Source organism: Mustela erminea, chromosome 16, assembly GCF_009829155.1.
Source record: "Mustela erminea isolate mMusErm1 chromosome 16, mMusErm1.Pri, whole genome shotgun sequence".
In the NCBI taxonomy this organism is placed as follows: domain Eukaryota; kingdom Metazoa; phylum Chordata; class Mammalia; order Carnivora; family Mustelidae; genus Mustela; species Mustela erminea.
The window spans coordinates 69,058,446-69,073,019 of NC_045629.1; the positions used below are offsets into that span (position 1 = coordinate 69,058,446).

Consider the following 14,574-nt stretch of genomic DNA (forward strand, 5'->3'; position numbering starts at 1 on the left):
ATTCCATACTACGTACATTCAAAATCTTACGGGAGGACTTTTTTATTGTTTAATTACAAAGATAAACCTCCTTCTTCTTTTGGATTTTACTTTTTTCCTTCTTTTTTACATTAAATAAGTCTAAGATAAAAAGGCAAAGTCTTATTTATTTTCTTTGATGTCTGCCCCCCCATGGGAGGTTGCAGAAGCACAAATATATTAAACACAATAGTTGTTCCAAGAAGGCTTCCTAAATCCTCCTCACCTTCTCAAGCATGCTGGCAGCTCTGCCCGTGATTCAAGGTCAGAAGGAAATGAAGATGTGAGAATTGTAGAAGAGGAGCAGGGATCTTGGAGAGCATGCTCTCTTGTTTCCTGGAGAAGGAACCAGAGACCCAGGAAAGTCAAATGCCTTGTTCAAGGTCATAGGTAGCTCTAGGCAGAGCCAGAACTTGAACCTCACCTCCTGTGTCCCTCCTTTCTTGTACATGGGGGAGTAGCTGGTATGGCTCTATCCATTTAGACATACTCATCCTGCTTTTCCATGTCACTCTCTCTGCACCCTGTTCCTCCAGCTATAAATCAGAGTTATAAATTGTACATAACTATGAGTTCTACAGTTGTACATATAGATTTTCTGTAGAGACAGCCACAAAATAAATAACTTTAAATTGTGTTGCTAACAAAATGATTCCCACTCTAAGTATTTTTGTATTTGAAAACCAGTAACAATAATCAAGCATTTTGGCAAACTCCTAAACCACCTGCTGTACTACATGGGTTTCCCTTGTTTTCAGACCTCCTCCCGATCCTCATTGTACTGACCGCCCTCCTGGGCCCCACCCGAGCCAGACCCTTCCCAGGAAAACAAGCCTACATTCTCAGGTCAAAACCAAAAGGAAATGTAGGAGAGAAAAAAAAAATACATGGAAACTTTGTATTTTCTTCCTGGAGAGATACATGTAGACATGCTTAAGGTTCTGTTTACCCCTGAGGGCTGCAGCTAGGCCAGGCCCACAGCCCTGGGGTGGTAATCAGATGATTACACTCTGACTGTGCCGGAATATGGCTCCGGTCTAGAACTTTCTCTCATTATCCAGTGGCTTGTAACCCTCATTAGGACCTGCTGCCTCTCTAAGCAATGAGTTTATATTCGGCAAATTAGCTCGGGTGTAAGTTTATACTCTTATGTGCCCAGGGCAATTTTACTTAATTATTCCTGGCTAAGATCATGGACGAAATAGTTAGACAGCAGACCACTCGCACCCAGGATTGCATCATGTCTATCCTGGGAGGGATAGTTCTGACCCCACCAGCAGATACCAGCAGGCAGGCTTTGTTTTAAAGTCAAGCTAATCATCTAAAACAATCATAAAATCACCAAAAAATCATTTGTTGAAACGAAACCCAGTTCCACCTCAACCAAGGTTCTGTCTACAGCCAGCAGCGCGAGTGCTGGTTTGAGTCCCAAGGCAATGAAGCAAGGCAGCTGCAAAACCCTGCCAGCCGCTGACTGTGGGCGCTGTCCTTGCACTTTGGAAGTCATTAATCCAACAGCTTTCACTCCATAAAATGTAATGAGTACCTGGGCTGGGGGACACAGCAGGGAGTAAAACAGGCAATGCTGCCACTCCTGAGATAAAGGGGGAGGCTGCCCCATGCTCCAGCCCCATGCTGCTCCTGGAGGAAGGCAGCCACCATGCTCCGGGGGCAGGTGTGGGGAGAGGCAGGAGAAGGTGGTCTCCCATAGTTCTGAAGGAAACTAGAGGCCCATATGCATATGTATATACAAAAATATTTTAATGGCCTCTTTTATTACCAAGAAAAATGGGGCAGAACTGCTCTATCACTTGACTATACTGACCTTCATCATCACCATCATCATCATATTACCATGTATTGAGCGCTCACTGTATACCAGTCGCTGTGCAAAAGCACATACATCATTAAGTCAATCCCCATGGCCCCAGTAACAGGCATTATTTTGAATCCCTTTTAAGACATGAGGTTCAAAAAAGTTGAGTCAATGGCCCAAGAAGATCTGGGAGCACGGACACCGGTTTGCCTGGACTCCAAGGCTTTTGTGTTCCCTGATCCAATGGTCTCCTGGCCCGGAGAGCTTTTGGAATGTTTAGTGCCACCTTTTTTCTTCTTTTTCCCTTCAAGTCTACCCTAGATGATTATTTTAACTTAATTCCATTGAGCTCTGTATGTTGAGAAAAGAGATAACCCCTAAAAGCCTTGGGCCTGGAAGTTTTCCTTGGGAGCCCACATGCATTCCTCTGCACGCCCCATCCACGCCCCACCTTGGTCAGGATAAAGGTGCTTGGCTGAAGAAGAGAGGGAGTTAGCAACAAGAGGGAGACGCTGAAGCTGACAGTTTAGTCGCGATTACTTTTAAAAGTGCACTGACGCAGGTCAGTACAAGGTAGGTAACCATCAGGGACAAATTCCTTTCTTCTCTGCCCTAGGGGAAGCCAGAATATTTGGGTGCCACCGTGGTTGCTCCTGTTGTACATCTGGCTGACCAGGACTATGAGCCACCCAGGCTCTCCTATCACCCCATCTTTTGTGGGAGCCTCTCCGGAGGGGACCTCCTCGCTGTGTTCGAACTGCTACAGGTAAGCAGACCGGAAGTGTCATCCGCACTAGAATCCACCTCGTCTTCCTGGCCAGAGATGCAGCCTCGCTGGAAGTACACTCTATGAGCTGTACTCGGTCGCTCCCTGCTGCCCTGGGTCTGGAGATGTCTCCTTCTCGGGATCTGGGAACTGCCACTTCAGAGTTCAGGTGACACAGGCTATTTCGAGAGCCCCTGTGCTGTAGGACAGAGTCCCAGGATGAAAGAGCTTGTGGGTTTGGTCAGCAGTGCCTGAGCAGCCCTGTGTGCATGTCCTGGAGCTCACACAGGCCGTGAGAAGCTATGGGGGAAGAAGGGAGCAAACTCGTGGCACATGCCACGCATGACGCTTGCTGGCTCACATGACTTTCATCACACAGACCTCCCTCAAAATGATTCCCATTTTCCAGATTGTAAACCAAGGTTTGGTGCAGTTGACTGACCTACCTCACCCTGCAGCTCAGAGCTGAACTGAGACCTTTAAAGCCGTTTGCTTCTTACACTGCATCACGCAGTTTCCTGAAGATGGGGAGCTCTTAATCGGTCCCATTAAGACACAGGGGAATTTCTGAACGTGTGCCTCAGAAGACTTTTCTAGAAAGCAGAGACAGGATACTGGGGAGGGAAGCGGAGACTCTCTGACTGTCCAGTGGAAAACCAAATGGGACATGGACGTGGGAAAAGAGGTGACCAAGGTAGGACCTGCATCAGAGACCGCTGCGTTCACTGAGGCAGGAGGCACTTTATGTTTGGGTCCAATCAATTCCTCTCTCCAGGTAAGCCTGTTTCTCAGATACCCCATTTTAAAAAAATTCACTTGGTAGAGAAACTAGAAGGCAAGCACTCCTGACACATAGGAAGGAGGGAGAGGAAGGTGACAGAGTCAGAGCTCATGGGTGTGGATCTCATTTCCACCACTTACAGACTTACAGTGTGTGACCTTGCAGGAGCTACCTAATCTCTGTTTCACCTGCAAAACAGGGATGAGATCAGTCTACCGAAAGTGCCTGCCATGGAATAGACAGTCAACAAATACTACCTATTTTATTAGCGGTGGCAGTATGCCGTAGAGTATTAGAGCAAAATGTCTGGCCCAACCTATTATTAAAGGTGAAGAAACTGAACGGGTAACAGAGAAGTAATGACTTGCTTAACATGGCAGGCCAGGGCCCAGAATCCAGCTATACTGATCGATTCCCCTGATGGCTGAGAGGCTGGAAAGTGTAAAGGGACAGGGAATCTGAGAGTGCCTTTAAAGAAGGTCAATATCGAGAATAGGAACCTTTCCCCAAAGTGTGCTTCTTGGAACACCAGTCCAAAGATAGTGCAAAGAAAGCTTAAGAAATGCTTCCCTTTCCATAATCCAATTTGCTTTTCAGTGGTCTTCTTTCTAAAGTTGCTTTTCATTTCTGGCAAGTGATCCTCCTTTACTTGGCAACATAGTTCCCTTTTTAAAAACAAAACGATACCTGATGAAAATGTTTGCTGGGTAATAGTACAGATGATCAATGTGGTAGAAGAACCGCTGGTTGGGAAAACTACGTCTAGGGCAAGGCTCCCGTTTCACGCGTCAGGAAGCTGGGGCTCAGGGCTGACTGACTGGGATTCAATCAGCTGCTCTTTAGCCACAGGAAGCTGCCTGCCCCCTCTGAGCCTGAGTCCCCTAGTCCCGCAGTGAGGGGCTGGGTGACTGGTGCCTACAGGCTTCCTAAGGGATGGCTCTCTGGATTCCATGGTCTTCTCTCCCTCCACGCTGAGGGTGCCCCCTCACCCCCATTCCACTGCTGAGGGTACCCCTCCCCTCCCTTCAACCTAAGGATCCCCCTTCCTCCCTTTAAGCTGAGTGAGTACCCCACCCCACTCCCTTCATACTGAGGGACCCCCCTCCTCTCTCTCCCTCTTTCCTTCTACACTGAGGGTCTCCCCTGACCTCTTCCCTCCACTGCTGAGAGCACGCCCTCCCCCCGCTCCATGCTGAGTGTCCCCCCTCCCCCCTCACTGCTTAGGGTACCCAGAGATCTTCCTGACAGCAGCGTTAATTGTCAGAGGTGAGCAGCCCAGGAGATAGAATTCATTAGGGTTTCATTAGGACTTCTCATTTGATTGCTTGTTCAAAAAGTAATTTGATCATCAGCGTGACAATCTTAGTATGTGGATCTTTTACGTGCTGAGAAGACAAGACCTGGAAAATGCCTTCATTTGTCACCAGCTGCTCTCAGTTTTCATCTGTGTCTGATTTGCTTCAGCCTCTCCACCTCCATTACTGAAATGCTTCTCTGTCTCAGAAGGATTTAGTAACTCCGCTCTTCTGTGTCCAGACAGAATGCATTGTCTCCTCTTCCCTTTCGTACCCAAGCCAGCGGGCCCTCTCTCTGCCTAGTACTGGTGCAGAGAAATGTATCTGGAGGTAAGAAGCAGGGTAAGAAGAGGAGGAGAGTGGAGTGGGCCGGCTTGTCTTCTGGAAGGAATGCGGAGGGATGACGTGAACAAGAAAAGGGTAAGAAGCTAGAAGACCAGGAAAGAGGCCAATGCAAGGCTCCTGAAGAGAAATATGGTAGCAGGGAAGATTTTTGAAGGCAGTTTTTTGAAGGCAGGACTATTTCACTCATTCATTCATGCAGTCAAACAAATATGATTGAGTGTACACTGTGTCAGGCATATTCTTAAGAATTCATCAGTGAGGGGTGCCTGGGTGGCTCAACCAGTTAAACATCTGCCTCCGGCTTGCTCACAATCCTGGAGTCTTGGGATCAAGCCCCGAGGCAGGCTCCCTACTCAGCGGGAAGCCTGCTTCTCCTTCTACCCCTCCCACCCACTAGTGCTCTCTCTCTCAAATAAAAAAATAAAATAAAATCTTTTAAAAAATAAAAAGAATTCATCAGTAAATAAAACAGGCAAAACTTCCCACCCTCCTGAAACTTATATTCTAATGAGGAGAAGATCAGAGTTTACTATGTAAATTATAATGGAACAGTGGTGTGATACACTCTAAGAAGAAAAGGTAATGCCCTGTGAGATGTGGAGTGGACATGTGTGTGTTGGGGGAGGGGGCAGGTCGACATTTGAGGGAGGCCTCACTGAGAAAGTGGTATTGAAGTCAAGACCTGAAGGGAAGAAGTGAGTTGACCGTGCTGGTATCTGGGCACAGAGCTTTTGATGCAGCAGGAGCAGCAAATTCCAGGCCCTGAAGCCTGGGTATGCCTAGCGTGTTCAAGGACCAGCAAGGACACCAGTGTGTCTAGAGCATAGTGTAGATTGAGTCAGAGGAAAAAAGATTATGTGGGGCACTGTAAGGAGTTTGGCTTTTATTCTATAAAAGATGAGAAGCCAAGAGAAGATTTTGAGCCTAATGTCTGACTTATGTTGAAAATCATGGATGATAGATTGGGTATACACTAAAGGAGCCCAAGGGGAGAAACAAGGGGGATACAAGGAAGTCAACTGGGAGGCTTTTCAGGTAATCCAGATTGGAGAACTGGAACTTGGATCAAGAGTGTAGCCAAGGGGCACCTGGGTGGCTCAGTGGGTTAAAGCCTCTGCCTTCGGCTCAGGTCATGATCCCAGGGTCCTGAGATCGAGTCCCACATCGGGCTCTCAGCTCAGCAGGGACCCTGCTTCCTCCTCTCTCTCTGCCTGACTCTGCCTACTTGTGATCTCTGTCAAATAAATAAATAAAATCTTAAAAAAAAAAAAAAAAGAGTGTAGCCAAGGAAAAGTATTCTGGTAGAGTCCACAGGATTGGCTGATGGATTGGAAGTGGGGTGTGAGATTCATCTCCATGTCACACATGGAAGCCAACAATAATAGACACACATAGTAGACTCTCAATACAGTATTTTCAAACATGTCTCGCTCATTCACAAAAATATGTAGACAAAATATGAATGTAGGGTGGTAATGTTTTCCTTGTGAGAGGATTTAAATTTGCTTCTGAGGTAGTTTGGGGCACTAGCAATCCTAGCTCACCTGAATCCAAGATGGCGAGAAGTGGAGTTTCTACCTTTCTGCCTCCAGTAGATACTTACTCCTAGGGAACTTAGATGTGCTGGAAAGTGTGCCAGGTGACTTGCATACTGTCTCGGCCATTCTTCACAGCAGCCTATGAATTAGATATCTTGATCTTCACTTTACAAATGACAGAACTGAGACTCAGAGACACTGAGCAAATTTTCAACTAGCAAGCAATGGAGCCCTGGGTTGTGCTACCCATGGCACCAAAGAAGAGGGGTAACACAAATGTAAGTGATGGGCTTAGGGACACAGAGGATTCAAAAGACTTCTGAGCATTAGTGACTTTTCAGATGAGCAGGCGTGGGAGTAGAGTCATGCATGACCCTGAGAGTGGCACCTCTCTAAATTTTGCACCCTAGGTCCTCATCCTGGCCCTGCATCTGGACCTCCTTTGAGGTCCTGATGTATTGTCTCCACTGGGATTTTAGAACAATTGGCTTTTGGACCAACCTATTTGACCCACCTCTGATGCTTACCCTCCTGCCTTTGTAACTGTTCTTTATCTTCTTCTGGTCCGTGTGCCAAGTAACTACACACCAGGCAGATCTGTAAGCTAGCAGCTGACCCATGTCCCTGTGTAAATGTCTACTCTTGGCTGGGAGCAATCATTCAGCCTCCACCACGACACAGAGCCCTTCAGGGTCTGAGTTGAGTTCAGTGGCATCTGTCAGGCACCATGGGACAAAGTTTCTTCAGGACATTTCCTGGTGGCCCCAGAATGAAGAAATATGTGGTACTTTTATAAAAGTCCAACCAAGAGCACCAATCTGTGCCATGACCATAGCTGTTTTGTGGATTTCCCTCCAGAGCTAGAGGAGCAGTTAGCTTTCTCAGGGAGGCGAGGTTTGGCAAACTGAATTGCTCAGGCAGGGCAGTACTGAGCGTGTGTCCTCTTGGTTTCCAGAGCCTTTATCTGATCTGGTTCTGCATCTTCATTGTCTCCAGCTCTTTGGTGTTCAAAGCATCTGCTGTCTTCTTTGTCTGAGCTTTTCTGTAATTAGCTTAACCGCATCTGTCATTGCCTGCTAGAAGATGTTTGTGAAGATGAAATGGTGATATGTTTGTGCTTTGCCTGTTTTGAGGAGCAATTAAGCTTTTTTTGAGCATATGGAGCTAATGTGTCAGTCAGCCAATAAACATTTATAAAGAATCCACTGGACTGGAAAACTGCTTGAGGGGCTTAGAGAATGAATGAAGTAAACAAAGCTTCCTCCTGGTTAAGTCAGACAGACGTGCCCAGTGCATCTTGCTCTCAAGGGGCTTGAGAGGTCATCTGGCCCAATATTTTGGGCCCAAAGTGGGGAAGGGACTCATACAGAATCACACATTGGGACCTGGTTTCTGGGCTCAGACCCCTAATATCTGCATCAAGCTTCCAAGAGAGGACACACTACATTCCAGGGACCGAAGTGTAGGAGAACCACCACAGTGATTGGGGTCAAATCAGGGACAGCTTTTTGGAAGATGTGCACAGTGAGCCAGGCCTTGAAGGCAGTGTGGGGTGGCCTTTGTAGACTTGCCAAACCCTTTGTATGAGATTTCAGTGAGGCACAGGAATTATCCTCCTGCTGTTTCTGTATCTTCCAAATGCACAGAAAATGATATCTTTTCATTCTGGAGGTCTGTCTTCTAAAGACTTTGTTTCTGTTTCACTAATGAAAATGTAATCTCTATTTGAATAAATACAAATCTCTTGGGGCACCTGGGTGGCTCAGTCAGTTAAGCGTCTGTCTTCAGTTCAGGTTATGATCCCAGGGTCCTGGGATCGAGCTCTGCATTGGACTCTGTGCTCAGCATGGAGTCTGCTTGTCCATTGCCCTCAGCTCCTACCCCCCATCCTACTCATGTTTTCTCTGACTCAAATAAATTTTAAAAAGTCTTTTAAAAAATAAATACAAATCTCTTTTGTTGTAGTGAGTAATGGGGGTGTAGCTAAGCCTCAGAGCTCAGAACCAGATCAGAGCCCTTCTCCATGCCTCTGCTGTCATTCCAGTGTGGGGACCTCACAAGTCCTCAGCTTGTGAGGACCCGCTTGTCTTTTCTTCTCCTCTGTATTGTGAGCTTACTGAAAGCTTATTAAGCTATTAACTTTGTGGTACATTGTAAGTGCTCACTAAGTGTTGGTTACCCTTGTGAATGTATCAGTGAATCAATATTTGTCAATGAATAAATCATTAAGTGTGGTAAAATGCACTGTCTTAGCTATAATTTAAGCTGGAAACATTAGTTTTGTTAAGTGGATGTCCTATGGATGAGGTGGTTGCTTGGCGGCACTGGTCTTCCTTGCCTCTCCCCCACCTTCTAATGAGCACTTGTTCTGTTTGGTAGGTCCCTTCGTCTGGGCTGCAAGGGCTCCCTCCCATTGACCCACCAGATGTCGCCCAGATCTACCCAGTTCCTGCCAACATTCGGCCAGTGCTGAGTAAATACCGAGTGGAGGTATGGTGCAGGCGAGGACTGAATTATTCTTTGGGGCTAAGGGCAATGGTGCACTGCCACACCTGCCTGCATTGTCTGAGGGGGTTGCAGGGTGGAATTTAGGCATAGCTGATAGGACGGGGCCCTCAGGGAGTTGCATGGTCCCATTCCAGAAGAACATTCTTTAGCTCCCTGGCAGCACATTTGACTTGCCACACCCACACCAGGGCCCGCATGTCTGCTGCTCCCTGGGTCTCTGAGTGATCACGCTCTGCTGGTCCTTTCATCAGGTCCTCTTCTGGGGAGTTCGAGAAATGAAGAAGGTGCAGCTACTCTCCGTGGATCGCCCTCAGGTCCTCATCGAGTGTGGAGGACGAGGAGTCAAGTCTTGTGTGATCCAGAGCTACAAGAACAACCCGAACTTCAGTGTCCAGACAGATGCTTTTGAAGTGGTACAGACTCTGTTTCTCCTGTCCACTCGTCCCCTTCATTTCCACAGATGAGATGCCCTCCCTCATTCACTTGGCTTGGGGAGATGCTTTTGAGTTTTGGGTGTCCCTTATCTACAACAAAGAACAGTGTAATTGGGTGAAAAGTGAGAATCTCAGAATGGGATAAAACAGACTTTTGTTATTGCTGTTGGGTTGTCTTGTTTTTAAAGGTTCTGTAAATCAAAGCAAGTGGACAAAGGTTCCCAAAATTTGGCCCCCAATTCATCAGCATTAGCTTCTTCTGGGAACTTGTTAGAAATGCAGATTCTCAGGCTCTGCCCCAGTTCTGCCAAATCAGAAACTGCTAGGTGTTGGGGCCCCGACCCCTCTGGCTTAACCAGACCTTCAGGTGATTCTGATGCATGCTAAAGTTTGTGAACCACTGACCTAAAATGAAACTTACTTTAGTGATTAGATTTTTTAAAAAATTATTTATATGTAGCATGTCAGTGGCTTACATGCAACCTTATGTTTCTAAAGTGATTTTTTTTTGACACCTGAGCTTCTGTTTATTTCAATATTTCAACACACATTTTTGTGTTCTGATCTGGAACTAACTGAAGAAAGCTTGCTTTATGCAACGCTGTCAGTTCCAATGGAGAACTGACTGTCTCTCTTTGTTCCTGTCTCTCTTTGTAAATTAGCAGAAAGTGGAATTAAAGAATGTGTATGATGTTTGCAAACCTGTTACACTGGGCATTGTTGAGTCTCTGGGGCCACCAGGGAACATGAGAGGGAAGATACTGGCCCCTTATCCTCAGCTCCATTTTTAATGTATCCACTTTCATCAGTTTTCTGTCTTGGACTTGGACAGTGTTCAGTTGAATAGGCAGTCTATGATTTTTGCAATTTACACGTGGGATGACTTATTAGTGTCATGCCTCATATTATAGCTACTTATTCCCTGGCTTGGAAGGCAATGCCCCAGACTTCTGGTCAACTGCAGGTGTGACCTGGAGGGACAGAATGACAAGGCAGGGACAGACAGAGGATGGGAACCTGGCTTGCTTTGCTCCTGTCCCTAAAGAGGTCAGCAGGGTACCAGCAGTTGGGTTCAGCCCAGGCAGCACTCCCCTTTTCACCCTTGCCTCTCTTCCCAGGAGCTGCCTGAGAATGAGCTTCTGCACCCGCCCCTGAGCATCTGTGTGGTGGACTGGCGAGCTTTCGGGAGGAGCACCCTGGTGGGCACCTATACCATCAACTGCTTGAAGCAGTTTTTGTGCAAATCCAAGGAGCCCCTGGTCCTCACCTGCCAGGTGGTTGGAACCCAAGTCGAGCAGGGTAGGAAGACCCTTCTAAATTCTGGAGCTTCAGACTACAAAGCTGTCGTGCCTGCAGGGCCTGGTAGGGGAACCCACAGGAAGAGGGTGCCCCATGGTCAAGTGGAGCTTCCTGAAGAATTTCTCCTGCAATCCCTTCAGCTTCTTGAGCTGCTGGATTCTGACTCTAAGAATGACATTAGGGTCAGCTCCTCTAAGAAGGATTCCATGAATATGACTCCAGCTTCCTTCCGCCTCCACTTCCTGATGTTTTTCTTTGTTTGATGTTATTTCGATTTGTTCCCTTTTGGATCTCAGGAACAGAGTGGAGTTAACTGCACTTCTCTGTTCATGCTGTGTAGTCATCTCTGGTCTGGTCAAGGCTTCTGTCTCATACTGACTGCCCTCCTGTTCCTTACTCCCCATCCCTACTCCTACCCCTTACCCACTACAGGCCCCACCCTGTCTCTCTTTGTAAAATTCAATCCGTTTAAATTACATATATATGATGCTGTAATCTTCATTTGGTTTCCTACTCTTGTGCTCAAAGCTACGCTTAAGATCTATCCAAATTGCTGTGTGCAATCTAAAGGTAACCACCTTTAGATCTACCCCACTTTGCTTTTCCTTTCCCCTCATACGGTATTCCTAGACTGTCCTCCCCACTTCCACAAATGATGCTGTTATGAATATCCTTGTGAGCACTGCCCAAGGGAGGATTCTGCATGGGATTTTCTTTGTAATATACACCCAGGAGTGAGATTACTGGCTCCCAGAGAACACGCACATGTAATTCCGCAGAGTACTACCAGAGGGCGCTCTAGAGAACTGCACTGGTTTACCCCGTCTACCCCAGTCTACACCAGTTTACATTCCTACCATTAACTATATGTGGAGTACCATTTTCTTTTTCCTCAATACCTCCTACTATTACCCAACTTTCTGAGTTTTTGTTTTGTTTTGGTTTGGTTTTTGCCACTTTTCCATATACAAAGTAGTATCTCATTTTTATTTTAGCTTGGTTGTCTCTGATGACTATTGAATTTACACATCTCTTCGTATGCTTATGCCACCTTGATTTCCCTTCTGTGATTTGCCTATTCACATCCCTTGCTCAAGTTCTATGTGTGTTTTTTTTTAATTTTCTTTTTTGTATATTCTAGATGTCTATATCCTATAGATTATATCTTCTCCTAGTCTAACTGCTAACCTGCCTGTGATCCCCATCTTTGAAGAGAAATCTTTAATTTTAATGTAATCGTATCAATCTGAATTTCAGACTTTATGGTTTGTTCTTTCAGAGTTTTGTTAGAAAAATGTTTCTCAATTCTTGGTCACAAAAAATGTTGTTTCACATTTTGTTCTATTAGTGCTATGTTTTTAACTTTCACATTTTGATCTACAATCATCTGTGTTTGTAGATGGTTTAAGATAGGGATCCTGCTACATTTTTTTCCATAGAGTGAATCACTTCCCCCCCAAAGAGTTTATGATCCCCCACTGTTTTATGCTGCCAGCTTTTTCATAAATCAAGTAGCCATACAGCTCTAGTCTATTTCTGAGCTTTCTATTCTGACCTGCTGATCTCTCCATCTCTGTGCCCAGCACAGAGTAGATGCCTATTAAGTGTTTATGGAGTTAACTTTGCTGTTGAAAAGTCAGCAACTGGGGACAGAAAACCCCATGGGGTCTCCCAGCTGAGAGATGTTTCTAAGGGCTGGATTCTGCAGCACAAAATGGAGAGGAGAGGACTCTTGGCAAGAAGGGACAGTGATTTTACCTTTCCATTGGATCAAAAATCCAGTTAGAAATTTCACAAAGTCCAGGAACCTACCCCTGATCCCCAGTGAGCACATGAGGTCATGTGTCCAGAATCTAGCCTGCAGCTGGGAGCTCACAGACCTCAGGAGCCTCCAACGTTTCCCTGAGTTAACTGGGATTGGGAAAAGTTAATCCACACAGAGGACCTATGCCCTAAACCTTGATACACATTTTCCTTATGACCACAGTAATTTAAAATGGCTCTGAAGGATCAATAATAAGTACAAGCTTTTATTGATTCCTGATTATGCACTAGAAGGCTTACATCATGCTCTCACTTATCCCTTAGTGAGATGGGGTTTTCTTCACCATCATTTTGTCGGAGATATTAAGAACTTGCCGTATCTGAATCCAGATCTGTCTGATTCCCAGTACTGGGTCTCTCAAGTGACCACACTGTTTTGCAGCCCAGTTTTCTGGCCTGATGTACTTCCAATTTCAACTCTTTCAGATTTGCCAATAGCCACCGAGCCCTCTGGATCCCTTGGCTCCTCCCAGGAACCACCAACAGATCACATCTATGTGGATGTTGAGCCACCTCCCACAGTGGTACCTGACTCTTCCCAGACTCAACTAAGCAGCGTAGTTGAGATCCCTGACTCATCTCCTATGCTTGAGCCTGAAGCCAAACCTGTAGCCCAGGAGCCACCCAAAGATGGTAAAGCTAAGGTCAGAATGTAACCCCTCTTCATATCTACAAAGCTTTGCACTGGAGGCTCTAGATATTAATCCTCCCACCTACCAGCTCTGTGACTGTGACCAAGCAACTTCTCATTTCTGAGCATCCGTTTCCTCATCTGTAGAATGAATATACTGATACCCACTTTACAGCATCGCTATAGAGTCAGATAAGCCAACGTATATGAAATTCAAGTGCTAGCCAACTGTGACAGCCATATTCAATTGAACAGAAACACTTTGCAATTCATTAGCTTGGAAAGACAACCGTTTCTTTATCTAGACCTGTTCCACAAATATTTAGAACCTATTTTGTATGAGGACAAATAAGACAAAAAGAAAAAAAAAAGACATGTTCTGTGGCATCTAAAGAGAAATGGTATTTCTTATCTTTAGCTGGGATTCTAGAAGGCAAGATGGACAAGTACACAAAGAACCATAAAGCATGAATGTGATGAATCTTTCTAAGTCTTAAATTTCAGTGCAAAATCCTGGTGTATCAACTGATAAAGAAGAGGTCAGTTTTTAAAAAGTCTTGAGGGACTGCCTGCCCAGAACATGGTGAAAGCTGAAATAAAACACAGAGTAAGGCAGATTAGTGGATATTTGTAGGCTGTTCCTATCTTATCTATGCTTAGTGTGACCCTCTATGGCCCCTCAAGGACTTTTCTTCATCCCACCAGCCATGCACCTGCCACTTCCTGTTAGAATTCCTAGCTTCAGTGTGGTTGCCACCACACTGTGGGCCCCACCAGGTCACAGATGATTCTTTACAGATCTTCATAGCCCTTGCTCTTGACGGAGCACCTGGACTGTTATAGCTGCTCCAGAGATGTCTGAGAGCACACAGATGATGAGTACATGATGAGTCTGTCATGGGACCACTGTCATCTCCCCAAATGCCTCCTCTCTGATGTTCATGTATCACAGCCTCTCCTCTCCCTCCCTCTCCTGCTTATGTTATTGGTGTCATTGACTTGCACCCATTCAGATCAGAAATTAATGCTAAAAAGAAATTATCTACATTATATCACTTAATCCTCACAACAGTGACATAACCAGATAGGATTGTCCCCAGTGGAGGAAGATGAGAATCACAAAATTTATATTAATTGCTTGTCCACTAATGCCTTTTCTGCCATAGCACACTGTATCATGCCTCCCGCCTGTCTCCTCTACTGAACGAAACTTCCCCAGCGTGGGGATTGATTCTCATTCCCCTTACACCCCCAGTTTCAGGCACAACACCTCACATCTGTGTGTTTAAATAATAGTAAATGTTTGCTGAATAAATGAG

General features: G+C 45.7%; 1 protein-coding gene across 1 annotated transcript in view; it reads left to right on the forward strand.

Moving 5' to 3' along the window:
- The window catches only part of FER1L6 (fer-1 like family member 6), a 119,665-nt gene that overhangs the window by 66,024 nt on the left and 39,067 nt on the right, over nucleotides 1-14,574 (forward strand). The window contains exons 22-26 of the mRNA XM_032316696.1: nucleotides 2,451-2,600; nucleotides 8,939-9,049; nucleotides 9,319-9,480; nucleotides 10,620-10,800; nucleotides 13,051-13,268. Coding sequence (XP_032172587.1) covers nucleotides 2,451-2,600; nucleotides 8,939-9,049; nucleotides 9,319-9,480; nucleotides 10,620-10,800; nucleotides 13,051-13,268 — 822 coding nt within the window. The remainder of the gene's footprint in view (nucleotides 1-2,450; nucleotides 2,601-8,938; nucleotides 9,050-9,318; nucleotides 9,481-10,619; nucleotides 10,801-13,050; nucleotides 13,269-14,574) is intronic.